At 33.0% G+C, this 22998-nt stretch overlaps 1 protein-coding gene across 1 annotated transcript; it reads left to right on the forward strand.

The window, feature by feature from the left end:
• Positions 1-13040: 13040 nt before the first annotated feature.
• On the forward strand, positions 13041-18082 carry LOC134277761 (putative amine oxidase [copper-containing]). Its single transcript, XM_062760072.1, has 3 exons — positions 13041-13193; positions 14964-17066; positions 17252-18082. The coding sequence occupies exons 1-3, from the start codon at positions 13152-13154 to the stop codon at positions 17543-17545; spliced, it is 2439 nt and encodes an 812-aa protein (XP_062616056.1). The 5' UTR covers positions 13041-13151; the 3' UTR covers positions 17546-18082.
• The last annotated feature ends 4916 nt before the right edge of the window (positions 18083-22998 follow it).

Below are 22998 nucleotides of genomic sequence, written 5' to 3' on the forward strand. Positions count from 1 at the left end.
AGACAGGAAAAGCACTCAGAGATGTTTAAAAATAGATACAAACAATTTTAGCACTTGATATAAAAATCACAAAACTACAAGCAATCACATGACGAAAATTCAAGCAATCACATGATGAAAAAGAGAGACATAAAATACAAAAATGTATTTTAAATTATAATTTCCATATCTATTATTGAGTCATTGTTTTCATACTCTGATTGATTACGGGTGACTCCGTGCACCTGGTTAATATTCAGGGCCCGTAATGGGTGTGCCGGATCGACAGCAGATGTTTACTCCTCAAAGACACCTGATTCCACCTCGTGAGTTTCGAGAGATCTGTGTTTTATGCCCGGATCACAGATTTCCATTGTTTTAAGAATGTTGAGATCGACAATTGTTCTTTATCTTCATCCTTTTCAAAGACTCAAAACATCACTTGCATGAAAGACCTTTCATGAAAAGTTTTTTTCCCCTTTCCTACTGAAATCATATTGTAAATGGTCTGTTTCAAATGGATATAATTCCAAAATGCGCGCATTTAAAATGATCATATTAATTTACAAGATACGAAATCTTCGCAATTGTCAATAATTGCGCGTAACTACAGATTCACTGCAGATTAAAACAGTGTTGTGAAAGATATATTGCATAAAAATCAATTCCTACAGCTTGTGTCTTGAAAATCTTGTCTACAGGGATAGACCTATTACCGGAATATTAACCAGTTAAAGGGTTTAACTGCATGACAATGCAATTAATGTCGTGTCGGGTACTGAAAAATAATAATTTTATCGTGCTAATTTAACTCTTCAAAAACATTTAGGTGACATTATATCGTTTGAAAATGATATACCTTGCTGGCTGGATCTCGGCATGTTATGACAGAAATCGGATATGAAATGTGATAAGAAATAATAAAATGTTGAGTTCTTTTATATCTTACCTTCTTGTCGAGCTAATAAGCAAAAATATTATTTTATGAGATGATTATTTTATGGAATTTGCACAGGAAAGCAACTTCAAATTATTTTTGATATTCTTAAGATTAACTATCATTAACTTAATAATTTTATAATAATTTCAACACAGTAACCATGATCCTGCGTAATATTTTTTGTTTATAAAATGTGTAAGCCTTGCAGCAATTGCTGCATATAGCTAATGCCCATTGAAATGACATTCTTCAGTCAGACACCTAGTATGGCATATACTCTACCATATGAGTAAACTGTTACTCTGCAATTCGACCAGAGTTAATGTATACATCTTATTAGAATCTCTCTGAACAACAATTGCAGCTCGTTGTAAATAATGAACAGGAGCGTTGGAGGTAAGGAGAGATAAAAGAAAAACAGTGTAGTAGTAGTAAAGTCAGAACGGTATGAAGACCAGATTGGAAAAGACCTAATTACTGAGATGTTATTTTGATTTAATAGTATTTATTTTGCTTGGTCAATCCACATAAACTGATATAACATTAAATGTATGTGTTAAACAACTAGTCAAAGTTTAGAATATAATGTTCAACTTTCAAAATAATGCTTCAAAAAGGATTAAACCTTCTTCATACATACAAGTGCTTTCTTTTATAGTTTACTTATAGTTTACTAATCTAAATGAAAAAGGGAATTGAATTGAATTGTAAACTGAAAATAAATAAATATAATTATATAAAATAAAAATTGTAAAATCAAAAGTCGTTTTAACGCATTTGATTATTATGAATTCATATTTTTCAATTTTTAAAAATGTATTTATTCTATGTTATTACAGTGAAAAGCATTTTTTACGAATAAATTAAACAATATAAAATTTCAATATCAGGCATTCGTTATAAGATGATTAATCTTTAAATTTGTTATAACAAATAATAAACATTCATTATCAGATCGATCGATTGTTGTTGTTTTACGCCGAGTCGGCAATATTTCAGTCATACTTTTGCGGTATGAATTTAAATACTATCTGAACAGTTCTGAAAGTTTTGGAGTTTCTCTGGCGGCCCCGAATGAAAAACCCATAAACTTTCAAAACCGGTCATATTGAAATTTAATTCATACCGCCGAACTATGGCTGAACTATGGTTGTTAATAATCAATCAATCAATCTTATAATGAATGTATAAAGGACAAGATAGGGTAACAGCCGAATCTGGCCCCCTATCTGATATAAATATCAGAACACTGGTAAAATTGTGATATTTTGTAGTTAAGAAGTTAAAATGATGCTTACTTTAAAACCAGCACTAATTTAGATTCAAAGCTTGCATGGAAGCCACCAGAAGGTGCAGAAGTAGGACATTTTCCAGAATTTCATCAATTCTGGTAGAATTTCATCATAGTTGAGATACTTTTCTCTTTGGAAAACATAGAGCACAAGCTTGCCTATCTGATATTTTTACAAATAAACTGCATCTGTTACTAGTGTATAAAATATATTAATTTGGTAGATAGGCAAGCTTGTGCTCTGTGTTTTCCGAAACAAAATGTGCTGTAAAATCGATGAAAATTTGCATAAAAATGAGAAAATTCGAATATTGACCTATATTCTGACCTCTCTGTGACCTCTGTGTATTCTAAATCTTAGAACTAATACTCATTTTGTGCCAGGGGTGACAACAGGTTTTTATGGATAAACTGTTGGATAATTCTGAAAGACACCCAAAATCGGGGGCAAAATACTGGTCTTACCCTATCTTGTCCTTTGTTTTGACATTTATTATAAGAGGTTATAATTTTAATACCAAAAATATACTAGGTTACAGAATGATTTCCTTATAACAAATTTCAGTATCCTGAATCAGTATTTTCGATTGATTTCATAACACTTGTTCCCACAGTTAGGATAGAGATAAATGAGTAAATGAATTTTGAAATTTATAATACAAATTTAATTCGATTTCAAAAGTTTTAGAGTCTGTAAATGAAAATTAATTTAATAATTTTGTAAAAGTTTAAATTCTTGAAAACGAATTCTAGAATTTGTTATAATAATGAATTAAATTCGCGAGAACGAGTTCTGAAAGTTGTTATAGTAAGTAGAATTGGTTTTAACGAATTCGACGGATAATACGTTATATTATATTTGAAAAAAGTTTTGATTGATTCTGAAAAGGTTTCCATATAAGAAATGTCTTCTCTATACTTATTGATCATATGCAAAATAATAACTACATAGTTTAACGATAATACTATATTTGCAAAATATTTATAACACCATTTTTCTTCTTTTTTCATTGTTCTTCTTGTAAAGTAAGGTTCATAAAAATTCAAATCATTCTTATTCGTCATATTTAAGCACCCCAAACGTTTTTAGCTTACATTTATCGGATACCTTGTTGACGTATCCTTTACCCTATTCTTTCTTAAGGATTGTTTTGATGACTTATCATATACGCTTCCGATGTCTCACCATTTTGATTCTTCTGATAATAATAGTGGATGGTTTCTTTGTTGAATTTGGCGCTCTTTCCAAATGCATTTGTTTTGTTAATTGTAACTTGGCTATACTTTTCACGTGCTTTCAGCATCTCTTTGTTTGTATATGATGAATACATTTAGTGCCTTTGACAATGTCCAGACAATATTTCAGGTATTTCAGGTATTTCAGGTATCTTTACATCAATGACACTTAGTCTATCGGTTTGACCTCGATGACCGTGTTAAGGACCGTAAACACTGATGGACAAAATGTCATACAAAAGGGTAAAATACAAAACAGTAGCTAGGACACCAATAACTCTGAAATGACCACATACAGTTTTCATTTTGATTGTTTGAATAAGGCTGAAGATAGGGCAATAAGTAAATCATTATAACAGCGGTATGTAGAGTGCGAGCTGAACAATGAAAATAACTGAAAGGTTACAGAAAAAAAATCCTACCGTGGTCAGTAATACATATAACTGTTAAGTTATCAGAATCCATTCTTAGCTGTCGTCGATACCCTTATCATGCTACAAGGATAATTAAAGGTTAAATCTATGAAGTAGTTGGTAAAACTATAAAATGCATTGCCTTAACAATACTAGTGTCTTTCACTAATCATCAATTTTCAATTGCCATTGAGTACATGACTAATTAGTCATGTCCTCAATGGCAATTAAAAAATGCTCATTAGTGAAAAACATCTTTGATGAAATATGTTGAAAAAAGCTACATGTATATAAAGCTACTTTACAAAGACGTCATCTTGACCTCGTCATTGGTGATTTGCTAAACATTTTGGTGTTAAAAGAACTTGATTGTACATACAAGAACTCGGAAGTAGATTTTTGAATTTTTGATTGACAATATTTATAGCATCCCGCTATTTGCATATATTTCTTTTTAATTTTTCATGAGAAGAAAAAAAATCGTTGGTCATTAACATGTAGATATTTCGACGTAACAATAGTTACTTTCGTCGAATTTTCGATTCAATATATATCCCAGTGAACCTGAAATGAAAAACACCACAGTCTGCCAGTTTTGTTTAACATTTGGGGATTTTGAAGATGTTAATGGTAATCTAACAACACTATTTTATGATTAACGTGATACTTAAATTTTTTATCATCAACTTTTCTTTCATTAGTTTGTAGCAATATATCTTTATCACCTGGGCTGATGTCTCCCAGTTGAATAAGCAAAAGATACTCTATGCATAAGTACGATCAATTTCTTTCAACGAATCAACAAGACAAGCTATAAACCATCAAGTTGACAATCTAATTAAAATTAGATCTTTGATCCGCTCCAGTTTGATCGCTACACAAAGATCTAACGAAACTACGGATTTTTCTTTTACCCAATCTTGATAGGAAACACACTGCGGGTGTGACCAGTCAATGAGAATAATGACTTCTTCATGGCACCTGATCCCATCTTTGGTGTTTTTGGAGGTACATGCTAGTTCTGCTCTCCATTCGCATTCAGGACTGTGAACTTGAATTCTGTTCGTCATCTCTATATTTTACATATTTTATCCTTGTTTCCCTTTGCTCCTTCAGGTAATATGCCAAAAATTAGTAGAATCGGTTCAATCGTCCAAGAGTTTTAAAAAATACATTCGGCGGAGGACGATGGACGTAAACAGATAAGAAAAGTTTATCTGAATAACTCAAGTCACCTGAAACATTGGGGATAATTTTTTGAAGGATTAAGCAAATTCTATGCATACTTATGAAATATGATTGTACAGTGTAGTTGTGTCTCTTCTGTTATATTCAAGTACTGGGATGGTCCGACCTTTACAAAAATAAAGCACTACTGATATAATAAACCTTGTTAAAATCAGTAACAGGATATTGTATTTGGATAAATTAATCCATTAAAGTAAAATTTCACAAATCTAGAAAGTCTGTAAAAATTTTAAACCTCAATTTATTTTCCGGTGAGTCCTACCACTAATGAGTCCTAACATTACAGGTCTGTCATGCGCCATTCTGTGAGCTGTCTAATGGATTGTGTTCTACAGAAAGCAACATTCGGGATTATAATCTACTGTTATGTACTTCTGTTAATGATCAGTAATTACAGGGACTATTTTAACTCGTAGAAGCGGAATTATATGTGTACTCTTTTTTTTTTTTTTTTTTTTTTTTTTTTACCTTTTTGCCTTTTATTCTAACAAAATTCATTATAACACATCTACACGATTAATATGAGGTTTATATATAAATTCAAATTTAAAACGTTAGAATCTTTATTTTCTTTCTAAAGAATCTATTTTCTAAAACAAAACACAGAAAATTAAGAAGCCCAACCAAAGACACTAATTACCAATGTCTGTCCTTCTATCTGTCTGTCTGTCAGTCTTTCCCACTTGACTTGGAATTTTTTTTTCTAAATGCTAGCAGATTTTGAGATAATTTTTGATACGAGAATGCACCTTAATAAGTTACACATCAAGTAATGAAATGTATGGAGATAACAAACCGTATTTAAGTTCAAAAGTCCATTAAACAATACAAAGTTTGGAGCAGAGCAAACATTGACCACTTAAATATCCGATGTGGGATCAGGTGCCATGGGAGAGTGAGCATTCCCTGCCAACCGGTCATATGCGCCGTCTCCTCTTTGTCATGATGAGGTAATAACGGAAATATTCGTCGACAATTCATTGTGTAAATAATATCCTAACGATCAGTATGAAAAACGACAGTCAGCATTTGACTTAATGGTAGATTGTATTAGCTTACAGCGCCATTGTATCGTCCATAGCACTTTCGAAATGACAACTTTAAACAATACTGCTGATATTCTTCCTTCATCAATTTGTTTGTCAATAACTTACCTCGTTTTAGAAATTGTTCATACACTGTACGTAGAACATGCTATTACGTATCGAATCAACTGAGGTATATAAATTATGTATGCAGGTCATCAAGGTAAATTGCTTCAGAAGAATTAGTATGAAAAATGTCAGTCAGGATTTGTCTTAATAATAAATTGTAAAGGTCATTGTATCGACCATATGACTTACGAAATGATGACTTTAAATAAGACTGCTGATATTCCTGATTTAATAACTTGTCAATAACTTACCTCGTTCTGGATATTGTTCATACGTAGAGCATACTTTACTGAAAGGCATAAATCTCGTTATGCAGCAAAGGTAAGGGAAGTTGACGATTGAAAAGTTAAAGTCATTACGTTTATAAATCGTAAGGCTCTGTTGTTGGAACATATTTTATTGACAATATGTTGTTGGATGACATACATAATATCTCAATAGCCATACAACATTTACAAAATTTTACAATAATATATACATTTACATAGAAGAACAAAGACAATTGTTTTAGAACAAAGACAATTGTTTTGTTGTTGGATGACCAACGATTTTTCTAGTAAAATATCCAAATATGATCAGTCAGACTTGTATCTTTCATGTCAAGCTCAGTGGGATATATCGTATCGACATAAGAATGGAAATAACCATTGTTAATATTGACAATCGTCGTCGATATACCTACATGTAAATGCTGGGTTGTAGTTAATATATTCTTCCGTTTCAATGATTTGAAATAAATTTACGGTCTTTTATATTTTAAGTGCTATAATCAGAAATTAACAGCATTTTTTCCCCTAAATGTTTGCAGATTTGAAGCTCATTTTTTGGGAGGGGGGAGGGGGGGTGGTGGGTTGAAATACATGTGTATTCATCTTAATGAATTATAGATCTGTTTTGCATATTTCCCCCTTAACTGATTTCTTGTCGGAGTTATGGTATATCTATATTTTAATGGGAACCAGATTATACCTAAGATACTCTCATAATGCTTGTTGTAATTTTAAAAAATTGAAATAAATAGTCAATGTATATTTGTATAAAATACAAGGTGTGGTCTTAACATATCTTGAAATACAAGACTTAACCTATTCATATTGTGGTTATTTGTTATTGTCTTCTTTTTTAATGTCTTTTGTCCCCGATGAAAATAAAAAAAAATCTGAAACTGGATCTACAGGACACTACCAATCACATACCACAAGAATTGGCTAAAAGAAAGAGTGGATGTAATAAAACAACAGTGCCACTTGGAATTTGATCACTGACATAGACATAATGGAGTTGATCTTTAAGCTTTTCGCCCTAATGAAGGACTTCTAAATGAAATATGAAGACAGTGAACAATAATCAAGCTCAGAAGTCCTTGAAGGAATACCAATCGCGCACAGAGCACACTCAAACCTATAGATTAGCAGTTTAAATTTAGCCTTTATTGTAATTAAAGAGCATTTAGCATTGTCGAAAGATGATATTTGTACTGTCCATTTGATTTTTCAAAATATTTCTTGGACTATTTCATTATTGCAATAAAAAATCAGATGTAAAAGCATTTTCATTTTGCAAATTTTGATTTCAAATTAGTAGATCTTCAAACATTAATTAGTACACTACTTTCTTGTAAACTATATGTTGTCAAAAGACATATATTAATTACTGCATCTAAGTGGTTTTTTTTTAATTCTCATTTTGACCTGGGTTACTAACAATCAAGCAACAAAAATGATTCCATAATGAACATAAATAAACTAGTACCAGTATCAAATTCAAATTAAAAAATACACCTTTTCCTCAAAATATGCTATAGGGGTCTTTAAAAATATTGCTTCTTAGTAAATAAACAATATTACATTTAATTTATAATTTATATATATTTTTTTGATTATTTCTTAATTGATTTTTTGATAATAATTTTCCAAATCATGGTACAAATAATTAAATTTTTGAAGAAATTCTCAGTTTCACTTTGCAGCATTTCTGCAAATTTCAAGGTACTTGTTAAAATTACTATTTTTCAAACCTTATGCAAGTTGCCATGGAAACCATGACACATAGCAACCAAAACTCTAGCTCAGAAACTTTAATGAGATTCTCTGACTATGAATACCACTGTTCCTAAAAGTAGTTTGAGTGGTAACAGAGAGTTCTTTTATATAATTTTTAGTATAAAAATTACGGAAGCGTATTATGGCCACTTGGACACTGTTTTGTTTTTCCATACTTTAATCTGTAAATTGTACAGATTAAAATGTAAATTTTAAAGATTAATTTGTAAAATTTACAGATTAATGTGTAAATTTTAGAGATTTAAGTATAAATTTTACACATTAGGCCATATAAAATTAATCTTTAGATTCTCATCCCCGCCCGCCCCTCTCAAAATGTCCCGCCCAGATGATTTTGAGTATTTTCATGTATTTTTATTCAGTAAGAATTTTTTAGTCCCGTCTGTAAAAGTCGCGTGTCGCTATTTATAGCAAAAACACCATGTGAAGAATGGAGAAAAATCGGCAATAAAAGCAGTTTAAATGTGTAAGGAAAAGATAATTTGTCAGTATATAGAAGGCAAAGAAGAAAAAATAGCATAAACACATATAGATACCATCACTGGCAGGAGCAAGTATGTAGAGAGATTGTAACTAAGTAAAAATTTGTCAAGTTATATATAACGATCTCCAGCTGTGTGACTTTGCTTTGAAATAAAAAAAATCTACACTACACAGTAAGAGAAGGCCTAGATTTTTGTACAATAATTATTAGAACATTTATATAGATTTTGCAAAATAAAAGTCACGCATACACAATTTATTGGTATCCCCACCTCATTTTGTAAAACCGATATAATGTGTATTTGATAATTTGTTAATTAACAATAAATATTTAACTTTTAAAGCAAAAATTTTCTTTAAACATTTAAAAGAATATGAAAAAAATTATATATTCATATTTGCACATTGATATATATGAAAATTTTACTAAAGATTAATTTTACCTGGCCTTAAAATGAAAATTTTACAGATTAAAGTATAAAAGATTATAAATATGTCAAAATGCCACTTATTTTCTTCTTTAAAAAAATGGCTTGTAGATTGATATATACAACATTTAGAAACGTAAAAATGTATGATTAAAAGAAACTGCCTACCAAGTTCCAAAGATTGATTGATTTGGCTATGGCGTAATCTGTTAAGAGATTTTTGCGAACATAGATTTTTTTTAGAACATAGTACATAAAATTTTTATACCCGCACTATTTTAAGAAAGTGATGGTACATTGAAGTTACAGATATCCTGGTTATTTCGTCCATCCGTCACAATATATTTTCTTCTTCGAACTACTCAGTAGAATATTCATCTTCAATAATCAATAAATAGTGCCATGATTATTTTTAATAGGGTTTCGGAAACTTCAACTTTACCTAGGGGGTCAAGATGGAAGTTCGAGCAACAATTTATCCACGAAATCTGCTTCGCAGAACATTTCCTATCTTTTTCGTTGTCGCCAATTCATCTTTTGGAATGTGATTGATGGTGTCGTGTTCTTGTGGAATACAGTTTTTGGTATTTGCTTTTTCTCCTTTCATTATACTGAACTGACGACGAATTTTTCCTTCATTCTCCGATCATGACAAGGAACACACGGCGGGTGTGACCGGTAGGCAGGGGAAGCTGACTCCTCCATAGCACCTGATCCCACCTCTGATGTTTTGTGTGCAGTAGACGTACAATAAGTTTTGTGAGTGTTAATTTTGACTCAAGGAGCCAACTTTGTTCAAAAAGGAAGATTTTTGAATGCTTGTTTCTAATTTTGTGCCAGTCTACAATAAGAACAGTATAAAAGATGGAATTTGAGAAACTATAGCTAATTATGGCAGGGAAGTAGACGATTTATAATTATTTGTTTTAACAAGTGTATTGGATTGTTAAAGGTGGGAAATAAAACAAAGATTTACAGTAAATTCTCATTCCTTTTTATTAGTGAAACAAATATAATACATATTTTTTTTTCTTAATTCTCACTTTTGCTTCCTGGAAAATATTGCTTTAATTGCGACTTTTCTGGCCCTCTCATGGTAAATGAAGCTGTGATTTCTTGATAATGTCATTAAAGGATCTAATTTTTTCGATCCTTTATCCGAGCGTGTTCCCGTCCAGGGTTAAAACCGATTTTACCCTGGCATTTTGCAGAAGAATTTGTCTTTCAGTTTTCCTAATTCATCACACGTAAACGCTGAAATCCTTGGCAGGGCTGCTGATTTTGATGGCTATCTCTCTATGACTCCCACCCTGTGTGTGCGTGAGGAAAGATCGGGCTTCACCAACCAAGGCCAGCGGAAACGTAGGACTGCAGCATGCTTATGCCGAGAGCAAAAACTTACGAACTAAACCAAACTGCATTATGTGTAGATCTACGACAGTTTCGATTCATTTAAATTGTCTATAATTGAAGTATAGAGTATTAGACATGTGTAAATAATTAAAAGAATTTTACACCAATGAAATATCATATGAGGACAAGCTATATCATCTGTTACATACATTTTAAAAATACACATCAAACAAACGGAAATTACATACATGTTCTTTTAAAAACATGCTCAGTTTTTGAATGATGCCATGCAATATCATTCGGCTCGTATCTTTAGAAAAAAAACCTGTCAACATCGCAGGTTTAAACAAAAACTAAATCTGATAAAGTATTTTAAAAAGTAAACAACGCCTTATAAATTCAGGCTTCGATTATATAAAATTTTACTTTAAAATATGTTTAATTAGCGTATGTTTATACATATCGAATAATGACTTTCACGTTTCAAACAAACATTTAGAGAAACAAATCATTTTTATCAAAATCAAAATTTTGACTTGGAAATAAATTACTAGTATAGGGCTCTAAGCATACAACCATTCGCAAATTCACTTTTGACTCGAGACAATGTTGGACAAATAACACGGAGAAAGTAAATACACTATACACATGTATATCTGAATACTTAATCTCCGTGCTACTTAGTAGCACTGGCCCCTCTTAGACGACCCATGAGGTCGCATATATTAGACTGTCAGGCCCCATACGGAAGCTGCACGTACAGCACATTTAAATCTACGCTAAAGAAAAGAGTGCCAATTGTTATTCGTCAAAAATCACACGCGCTTGATATAAGAAAATGTAGGTATTTGAAGACTTTTTAAAGCAAATGAAAGTTATCGGAAAAGAATTTTGATTTTTTAAAGCTTATGGGGATGTTTGTTTTTTTTTCCCCAGGGAGCTTCATATTGAAAGTCTCGGAAAATTGCAAACATTGCAATACTATGTATACAACATAATGAAAGGTTCTAGTTTATCATAAAAGTTGAAAAAAAATCCAAGACCCAATTATTTTAGAATGACGAGACAATACGAACAGGGTGTAACGTTATGTGACATGTATGTTAATCTTATCACGTTGTAGTAATTTTAACTATTTATAAGAATACGAAGTTCGCGGAAATGTTCTTTTATAAGCGCGCTATTTGCCCGAATCTAGTAAAACTCTGTAAACAAAAACTACAAGTAATTTCCAATAAATACAAAGATTTTGTGTTTTCCGATGATCATTAGAAAATATACAGCTTCATTATTTAAATGAAATATTCTTCACGAAGCATGCTACGTCTTCGCACGCTTACTTTACATAGACATTTCGTACATCCGCCAGTTTTAAAGATAATTCAATGACCCTGGTTGTTAAATTCTGAGATACATGTACGCCTTCACATTTAAAGAAAAAGCCCCCCCCCCCCAAAAGACGAGGTACGATTTTAAAAATCTTCAAAAGTAATAATATTCGGAAATATTTAAGCATGTATCGACTTCATTTGGTGCTTATGAGCCGAGAACCAAAAGAGAATATCTTGCAAAAGTCACGTCGCTACCTGACCCACCCCGCGCACGTACGTGTATATCAGAATGGTTTCTCAAGATATCGCTGCACCCCCCCCCCCCAAAAAAAAAATCACAACTAATAATATTTTTCTGTAGACACGCTCGAGATATCTTAATATTGTTCCTTTCACAAACATAAAAAATGAAACATTATTCATTCTAACTCACCATATAGTAATTTAAATATAAAATGCAGTGTGCGCATTCTCCGTAATTTTGTGGTGAAAACGTACACATGTGGTTATTTTTTTCGTGGTGATTTTTCAAACATTTTTTTTCAGTATTTCATAATTTTATGTACAATTTATATTTATTTTCGCTCATTATTTCAAATATTATCATGAAAATCATGAAATATGTCTAACAATTTCTTTTGAACAAATAAATTTAATTTCAAAAATTCGCGATGGTGAAATTAAGACTTCTTTGCTAGTAGAGTAACTATTTCTTTTATCTTGAAAATGACAAGATAAAACTATTTTAACTGAATCCCGGACTGATTTTTCTCCATAATTTCAGGGGATTTCCAGTTGTTTTATTTTCGTAGAATGGGCGTTCCGAGGAGCTGCGCATTGATTAGACGGCACTTCCCTCGAATAGAGAAGACGAATTATTAATACTATAGTTAATTTGTATGAATGGTAAATATTGTAGAGATGACTTATTGATAACCGTGAAGCACGTGACCAATGGAGATACACACCTTCGATAATTTGCTGCAACATCGTAGGTATATATTCTTATATAAATTGAAAACGATGGGAAATCGAATCAGAAAGACACGCATTTTTGTGTCTTTAAATCGTCTTATATTTACTTTAAAAGTTCAGAAAGTTTCTCTAAGGATTTCACCGTTACAAAATTTGGACAAATTAACGCATTGTCACGGATAAGTTGGCTGAATTTATCCGCGTTAGTGACCAGCATTACAATTGACATACCCGTGGCACCATAAATAAAGAAGAATATGCACAATCAACATACAGTTACTGTCCACTATTTGAAGAAGGTAAGAGTTTTATTCTTATTCAATATGTATGAAAGTTATTCAAAAATTATTTTCAAATGAAAGTTATTCAAAAATTATTTTCAAATTTAAATCTTATTCTAAAAAATAACCATAAAGGGAAAACGCATTAAAAATCTATGAAAATACATTTGTAGAGAAGAATTAAGCATTCTTACAACTTTCAAGGGTTGGAATTTATTGTAAAGAGATAATTTAAATGGTTGAATAAATAGTAGGAAAATCGCTTATCTGCACATTGAAAGTTTGGGATTTTTTTCATCAATGAAAAACGTTGACAGGTGGAAAGTTGCAATTATCGTGTTTTTATCAATGAAATACATTGACAGCTGGATCATTCATTTTCCTGTGTCTAGACTGATCTGGAATTTAAACAATGCATTTCAACTGCGGATATTTTTTTTTATATAAATCAGAAAAAATTGAAAATTCGCAGGCTTCCCTTAGTTTTGTCCGCAAGAAAAAGTTGTTTTCCAAATTGTTAAAAATAATCTCCGTGCTGGTATGTGATTTCATTTCACATCTGAAGACAAACACCGATCAATCTTAAGTAAAAACTTTCCAAGGTCAGTTTAAAACATTAACCCAATTCGCTGCCAATTATAAGTAATAAAGCAGGTGGAATTTTAAGGTCATTCAAATGAAATAGGTATAAAAATTACTTTTCAAACATGGCACAGTAAGAAACATGAATTTTTGAGTGGCATTGATTTTTGTTACGGAAATTTGGTTTGGATCTGGAGCCAGACGGAAGAGCCGTATTGGCATTGCTGCATGTAGGTTGGTAGGTTACAAGGGTCAGTTACGGAAGATGTAAGGTGCGTTTATTTACAAAGAATTACGAGTAATCTAAAACACTACTCATCACTCCAGTGGAAAGCTGTTTTGCAACTGACCGAATTCTGATAGAGTAGCACAGGGTGTTGTAGTGTAATAAACTTAAACAAGTGGATTGCATTGTTGAACGTGCGAAGTTTTTTTTTTAAAGAAATAATGTGGAAAAATTTGACAAAAAGTGTTAGCAATGTTTTATGTCATTGCTGAATAGGAACACTTACATGTAAAACGATTTAATTTGTTTTCTAGGAATGTAAAAATGTTTCACATTCAAAAGGGTCATTGATATTTTAGATTTTGAGGGGGAAGTCTTTTTTAAAAGATGGATGTCAATTCATTAACACTTGAGCCCGGTAACTTACATGAAAATAACGATTTCCTTTTTTTAAACACTATTATTGATACCACTAAATACTGATCAAAGGCCACCAAAATCAATTTCTTTTGTATTTTAACATCACAATTACATCTTTGACGAGTATTCTCTAAATGCGTCTAATCCTGTTCCAAAATAGAAAACACTGATTTTACGGAACCTTATCGTGAGTTGGGCTTTTTTCATTCATTTATCCGTTTGGGAGCTTAATATTCATCAAATTCTCCTACGTTCACCGAATTTATTGGCCCACTGACACTCAATCAGCGCCGTAAGGGACACGGTGTTCAATTTTTTGGTATTTGTCCAGAAATATCCAAAGCGATGAACGATTTAGTAATGCTTGTGAAGATTAGCAACTGTCAATAAAATATTTGATTTTATCTTCCCAAAGTGCAACTACAAGTGTCACGAAAGATAACTCTTATCACATATTTCAGCATCATTTACGAACATTACCTGTATATTAATTGTTGTCTCCCGTAATTAAAGGTACTTTAAATATGTTTATATTATTTGTTTTTTTTTTTTTATTTTAGCATACCGTTGTAAACATGAAGGACCTGATTGATAGTACAGTCAAATGGAAATGGCTAACCTTTCTATTTTCACTTTCCACATTCATCTTCATGTTTTTGTGCGTTTCAATATGGATAATCAAAGATCAAGAAATTGAAACATTTAGTGCTAATGCTGGAACCTGCGCCGCTACAGAGTTAGAAGAGAGGGGAGAGACTGATAGCGAAAAAATGAATAGAATACACGGAAGTATTCTGGAGACATTAACAAGAGAGGAAATTAATTTAGTGGTTGACTATCTTCACGACAAAATGAATCTAAAGCATCCCAAAGAAGCAAAAATTGATCAAAGCTTCATACATGCCATAGAAGTTCATACTCCCAAAAAGAAGGAAGTGCTAGATTTTTGGGATAATAACGGTCCTAAACCTAAGAGGGAGGCTAAAGTGTTCATAATGCATGGAGACCTTAGTCCGCCATTCATAGGAGAATATATAGTTGGTCCTTTACCGAATATAACTTACGCTGAAATAATAAACACGACTGCAAGGACAACGAAAGTCCCTTATATTTATCGGCCATTTTCCAGTTTTGAGTTTATGGCGATATACAGGCACGTGATAGCAAGAGTAGCGAGGGAGGCTCATCAAGTGCTGGTAGAAAGTTATAATGCAACTCCTTTTAATTGTGGTAATCAGTGTTTGCGGTTTTCTATGACACCAATATCCAGCGGTTATCTTCCGGAAGGAACAAGGAAGTCATGGTTCTGGTTTGCACATAACGTTGAGTTCTACACGCTGCACCCGCTTGATTTTCAGTTTTTGGTAGACATGACCTCGCAAGACCCCAAGGAGTGGAGAATTTTAGATGTATGGTATGCAAATCAGCTATTTGAATCATTATCTGTATTTTTAAAGGCTTACACCTGTGAGCAAATCAACAAGACAAGAATTCCATTCCCAACAGGAGAAGAGAGAACTTTTAGTTCATTGGAAATGCGCGAGAATCAGTTTCCTGAAAATGGAAGGCGACCGCCCCGCCAATTTTACCCAGATGGACCTCGATTTGAAATAAATAAGAATACAATTAAATATTTGACTTGGGACTTTAAATTTAAAATGTCGACAACAAACGGACTGCAACTTTTTGACATTAAATTCGACTCGGAGAGAATTATATACGAATTAAGCATGCAGGAAGTGACAGTCTTGTATTCAGGTTTCAGCCCTACAAACCGGATGTTGTATTATGCCGACAGCGCTGGGTTATTTGGAACCCGTTCCAGAGGATTAGTTCCGAGTGTAGATTGTCCCGAGAATGCACGGTTTATTGACTCTTATCTCTACTCTGCCAATGAGGATGGTCACCGAACGTATGAAAATGCTTTTTGCGTATTTGAGCACAATTCAAACTATCCTTTGCGGCGTCATAGAGCTTATGGTCGGTCTGGGGCATTTTACGGCGGTTTAGTTAACACAGTCCTCGTTGTTAGAACAATTATGAGTGTTATAAATTACGATTACGTGTTTGACTATATGTTCTATCAAAATGGAATGGTTGAGATACGGGTATTACTTACTGGTTACCTGGGAACTTCATTTTATGTTCCTCAAGAAGAGCCTTACGGCGCGCATGTGCGAAAGACAGTCATTGCAGGACTTCATAACCATCTTTTCAACTTCAAAGTTGACCTCGACATAAAAGGGACAAAAAATATATTTGAAACCCTTGATATTAAAATGGAAAACAAAACGGATCCGTGGTATGGTCATCATCATATGCAGAATGCATACAGCAGAAATATCCGGCAAACTGAAAAAGAGGCAGCATACAAATATAATTTTTCAACTCCGAAATACTTGTTAGTTTCTAATAGACGGAAACATACGCCTCAAAATGTTAGACGCTCCTACAGAATCAAACCGTCTGGAATGTCAAAACTTCTCCTTCCTGAAAACTATGGCTTCAGTCGCTCCATATCATGGGCCCGTTACCAAGTGGCAATCACCAAGCAGAAAGATTGGGAAGAGTCTAGCAGTTCCATTTTCACCATGTGGGATGCCAAACAACCTGTGGTCAATTTCCAGTCGTACATCGACGACAACGATAGCATTGTCGATGAGGTACGTTACTACTTCATGCTAGCATATGTGTTAATATAAATATTCAATTCTTAATTGTTTTTAGCATAAACATCTTTGTAAAGATGTTTACTAAGAAATCACATGAAGTAGAAAATAATAATCGGTCATTCGTTTTTACTGATTTTGTTTTGTATATGTAGTGTTCTATGCTTTGTTTTTAATAGGATTTGGTAGCCTGGGTAACATTAGGAACCCAACACTTGCCACAGACAGAAAATCTTCCAAACACTCTCACGGCAGGTGGCGCTTTGTCTCTGTTTTTGAGTCCATTTAATTACTTTGACGAAGATCCGTCAATGAGATCCAAGGACTCGGTACGAATTACACCAAAGGACCCCAAACGTCCGACAGAGGGGGCTAACGTACAAAGACATCACAGATACTCTCATCACTGCAGCCCGATCCCTAATTACCCCGATGTTCATATATCTAAAAATAGTACCACGATATTTACATAACGAACGCGAGAAACCTAAAAGAAAAGTGATACTTGAATGGCAGCATTCCACATAACTTTTAAAATTTGTTATTCACAGTTTCATGAAAATCCTCTGAGGCTATATGCCAATATGAAAAATGTGAATGTTATATTTCATTGTTTTGTAGATTGTTTTTGGTAAAGGTGTAGGAGGTATACATTTCATTACAGAAGGTTGAGAACGATCATGAGTTAAGGTGTGTAGACAGATGATCGTTCTAATAGTCAATGTGTAAATAGCATATGACTCAACTCCGGAACCGATTTGAAATTATCCAATAGCAGTAATATACACGCAAAAACCGTCCATTTTAGTCAACCTTTGAGCCTTGTTACCAATATTTTCCCCTCAGCGATTGCTTTCAGCAAAAATGGCCAACTGCTTTATGTCGATACCACAATTTGAAATGTATATTGGTTAATTTCTGTTTTGAACGAGATGTTTTACCTGTTCGTATGAATGTAAGGGAGTGAGAGCGACAGTTTGTTCGATAATCTGTGATCCTCGGACTATATTTATAAGGCCAAAATAAAAAATACCTTTGTTTCCCCTAACGCGACCGACTCAATTAAATCACGCCGACTGAAAAGATTTTTTAAATAAGATAATTTAAAAATTATTTTTATTGTTAACAAGTTTTATAAAATACAATTTCATCAAAATCAGTTTTTATAAGAACGGCCGACATTGTTCTACTGTGATTTTCAAGTATTTGTTTGAAACAAAATGGCACCCATATATGATTACAGAGAATTAGTTCTTCAAAAAACAATGAGGACGCCTCAGTCTTATGCCTTTGGCTAATTAGAATTCTTCACTCTTGAAACTCTTAAGGTACGTAATACATGGTAAGGCCCACGTCATAAGCAGATGAGGGGCCCACCTAGTGAACACATCATTCAATTTCACTGCATTTTATACTTAATTTGAGTTCTGATCCAATAACCAGTTCATATATGTTCCTTTGTTTACTATATATGTCATTATGGAACCATAAGAGTTGTTGTAAATATGTCTGCATATTCATCCTAATAAATATAATTCAGATGTCCTTAAATTTCTTCCTGTCTTTATGTATGGGTTAAACTTCGTGACTATGACATTGTATATAGCATTTTTTATCATTTGTAGATTCGGGTTGGTTCAATTAAATATTGTTTACATATTCTTTCCAAATAGTTTTGAAATCATGATTCAGCTTCCTGAGACGTCCAGTGTATTTTTGTTCAATTAGGCCCTTGAAGATTGGTTGTTTCTATGCTTTTAATCCCTTCGAGATTTGTTGGGACGACATTTGAACATTTCCCCATTGTTCCAAATTTAGAGGTACTCAGCACTTTTTTGCCATTAAGCAGTGGAGGATCTTTTTTGAGCCAGCATCTTCTGCGACATTGGACATATGTTTTATGGTTCCTTTTGAAAGACCGTATTCAACGTTCCTCATTGGGATTTGAACCTGCAACCTAAAATTAGCTACTTACATCTTAACTCCAAAGCAAAATGCTCTCGAACCACTGCAAATCTCATGGCCCTAAAAAAGGTACATTGATTGTCTATAAGCACTAGAGGCTGATGGAAGGTTTGAAAAAATACACGCGGATGTCCGGTCTTTGCTATTTTAGAAACTTTTTTTATTCGATTTATGTAAATGTACTCTGGCGTGAGATATTTCACAATCCAACTGAACATATAACAGTTTTGAATTTTAAAATAAATCATGAATTTTGCTTTTAAACGGCATATGTATAATACTTAGCATTTTGTTTACAAAACGCTTTCTTTTGTACTTTTCTTATTTATAAAGGTAACTTTCCATTAAGTTTTAGAATGTATTTTCATTGATGCTGTCAGAAGAAAATTCTTTACCTACCTACCGACCCAACTTGAAAATTTAGGGTCGGGTTAGGGGAAACAAAGATATTTTTAATTCCGGCCTAAGAAAATATATTTTTATTGCCATGTGAAGGTATACATTAATCATTGCCGATATAAGGGGGATACTCTTCAGTATTCAGAAACATACTAAGGTATTACTTGATATTTTTCCACTATACATGTAAACAGAGAGTTGATTTAAACGATTCATCTATACATGTATGTATGTTATTTTTTAAATTAAAAAAACGCTACAAAAATCAATAAAAACTTGAAAAAACATTGATAGTTTTGTTTTAAACAATCCAGGACAGATAGAATTGTTGATTTTTCTTGCTCCAGTTTGCGCCTTGTCTGAAAAAGTCTTCAAGAAAAGGGTAATTCAATCAATACCCATGGGACCATGTATTGCAATTGTCATTCATGCATTGATAACATGGATATATGGAAGAAAACAAAAGTATAACAATTTCCCATTGGTTTCCTTTTATTAATCATTAGAATCTTGACCTTGGAGATTACCATTGCCATTCTAGCTCCTATCACATCCAAACATCTCCGTTTTGAGAAGGAATCTGAAGGTTTTTGTAATTATACAGTTAAGCAAATACCCCTAATTAAATTGATATGGATGGCATTTTTGACCGATTTGATGTTTATTTTTCTTATGCCATTGTAATCCAAAAATCGGTTAATTTCGCTTAGGATTAAGGTCACACTCGGACAATTTCCAGTTCCGAAAATCCAGGACATTGTTTAGTCAGTAATTGATTTACACGTAATTTACAGATAACATTAATGAGCAACTATGCTGCACTTTTTGCCAATCATCACTCTATATTAAAGCTGTAACACAGGAATGAGAATCATTGTTTAATGATCCAGAGAGATTTAATCTTCATAATTTTAAATTTATGTTTCTATCAATAATAGGATGGACGATTATATTTGCAAAAATAATATTTTAAAAATTCCAATTAAAAGTGCAGACTCATTGGAATCTACTTCAGTCGTGCCTTGGGATAACGGAGACACACACACGGAGTCCTGGCGTAACGCGCCATTAACAAAGAGAGCAGAGAGAGTTCAAATACATGTTAAAAGCTGATGAGTGCGTTTGTACTTCTGGTTAATTGAAAGTACTATACTCCAAATACTTTAACACATGACTTTTCTCCGAAACGGAAGACGGAGAACTCTTGTTTTGTCGGAAATCATTCCATGTATGATATAATTTTACTAAATACATGTTTCATATATTTATTTGATTAAATTTACTTATTTTGAATGAACAGATTAATAAATGGGTTAAAAAATTAGAAATGAATGGATAAGTTTGATACGTGACACGTACTCGTTTTCCTGTTTTTTTTTCTGAATGCAGTGCAAGTTTATGAAAATATACAATGATGAAGTACATCAAGAAAAAAGTTTTAAAAACCTTCGAGTACTAAATCAGTAAATGAGAGGTTAAATGTAGTAACTGTACTTGTGATACAGAGATAAAATCTATTCATTAGGGCGATAAACCTCACCTTGATATGATCCGGTAGCGCAATTTTTTTTTTTTTGCAAATTATTTTTGATGACACGACAGTTATAAATATATTTACGGGGTGCAGAGGGGCAAATTAGCAGTGGCATCTAAACAAGCCACAAGCCGCGCCAAACTTCCCAATCGTATCATCTCGGGCCTTTCCGTCAGAAGTCGGAAAACGTTTCTTCCACTAGTCGGAAGGGCCAGAGAAGTGCGATTGGGTTTTCCATGTACTTCCGGTTACCGTGTAACGAAGAATTTTGACTCGAGTTGAAAATTGCCGATGGTCTTTTTTCAGCGTTAAATTTGAGACCAAAGGTGTTGAATTAAGACCCTCAAGTCCGTTGAAATAAAGCAGGATCGTTTTTTTTATCATGAGCGTGGTCATAATGCAACAGCATGAAACACATAATATTGTTGCCCATTGGACCAATATGTCACTTTTAATATATATATATGTACAATATTTCCCTATAGCGCGCATGACATTAATTTGATTGGTATGAATATTTTTGTCTTACTGAAAAACATAAAATTGTAGTTTTAAGTCATATCATTCGTTAGTTTCAATAGATGACTTCAAACTTCATAAAAATCCTTACAAAGAAAGATACTTAGAGGGTTCCAGTAAATGTTCAACAAAGCCTCTTTCTTTACTCCTCACTAAGATATTAACAGTAGTGAAGGAGAAATGTCAAAGTAATGTTCATCAATATATTCGAGAAGTTGTGTAAATCAGATGCAGATACTTAAAAATTCCAAGGGACTTTTGGAAAATTTGAAATCACAAAATTTTACCAAAATCAACAGCTCAATAACTTTCGAATTTTTCAACTTTATGTACAATCATTACCCACGATAAATTCAAGTCCAGGCCTGGGGGCCATAAAACTTAGACGAGCTCACTTTTGATCTCAGTCTCACTTTTACCAAAGGATTATATAGCAGAAAATGAGACTGAGATTAAAAGTGAGCTAGTCTAAGTTTTATGGCCCCCAGGCCAGGCGATTTGTTAGCTGCTTTTTCAATCAACATGGAACTCGTAAATTGTCTTACCTTGTCATTGGTCATTTTGCAAAATTATTTTCTCAAAAACATGCTGATTGTACACACAAGTACCCTGAAGTTGACATCAAAAAGATGCTTGAGTTTCTGATTGACAATATCTATGTGGTTTTTAGAGACTAGGTCTTCCAACTATCAATTTGAATTCCCAAGTTACCAATTGCGGTCCGTTATTAGCAGATCTATTCTTGTATTCATATTAAGAAGAATTTGTAATCTTATACGTTAAAGGAGAAAACACTTGCTGTGGCCCTCAACTCGACATTCGATATATCGACGACGTATTATCAATTAACAATGGTTATATCCATTCTTGTGTCGATGCGATATATCCCCGTGACCTTGAGATGAAAGATAACACAGAGTAAATTGTTTCATATTTAGGTATTTTACTTGGAAAAAAACCGTTAATGGTAATCTAACAACCAAGCTCTATGAAAAATGTGATGACAAACTTTTCATACGTCAACTTTCTTTACTTCCTCAGCAATATGCCTTCATTACTTGTATACGGAGTTTATATATCTCAGTTCACTCGATACGCAAGAGCATGCTGTACGTATGAACAGTTTCTAAAACGAGGTTAGTTATTAACAAACAAGCTGATGAAACAAAAATATCGACAATATTGTTTAAAGTCATCATTTCGTAAGTTCTATGGTCAATACAAGGACTTGTCAGCAAATACAATTTATCATTGAGTCAAATGCTGATTGACGTTTTTCATACCAATTGTTAGTCCATTATTTAAACACTGAATTGCCGACGGATTTTTCCGTAATTTCCCTATCATGACGAGGAGCACACGGTGGGTGTGACCGGCAGGGGATGCTCATTCCTCCATGGCAACTGATCCCACCTCTGCTGTTTTAGAGGTCCGTGTTTTCTCTGCTCCTATTTGTATTGTTTTATGGAATTTTGATCATGAATACTGTTCGTTATCCCCATATATTTC

The sequence above is a fragment of the Saccostrea cucullata genome, unplaced genomic scaffold (assembly GCF_032062105.1).
Source record: "Saccostrea cucullata isolate Sc308-1 unplaced genomic scaffold, CSIRO_AGI_Scuc_v1 ctg773, whole genome shotgun sequence".
In the NCBI taxonomy this organism is placed as follows: domain Eukaryota; kingdom Metazoa; phylum Mollusca; class Bivalvia; order Ostreida; family Ostreidae; genus Saccostrea; species Saccostrea cuccullata.

Bases quoted from the DNA above. Each gene is read 5' to 3' on its own strand.
- LOC134277761 (XM_062760072.1), top strand. From the start codon at position 13,152: ATGCACAATCAACATACAGTTACTGTCCACTATTTGAAGAAG. The intron at 13,194-14,963 runs GTAAGAGTTTTA...TTTTTATTTTAG, and splicing joins CTGTCCACTATTTGAAGAAG to CATACCGTTGTAAACATGAA. The intron at 17,067-17,251 runs GTACGTTACTAC...TGTTTTTAATAG, and splicing joins ACGATAGCATTGTCGATGAG to GATTTGGTAGCCTGGGTAAC.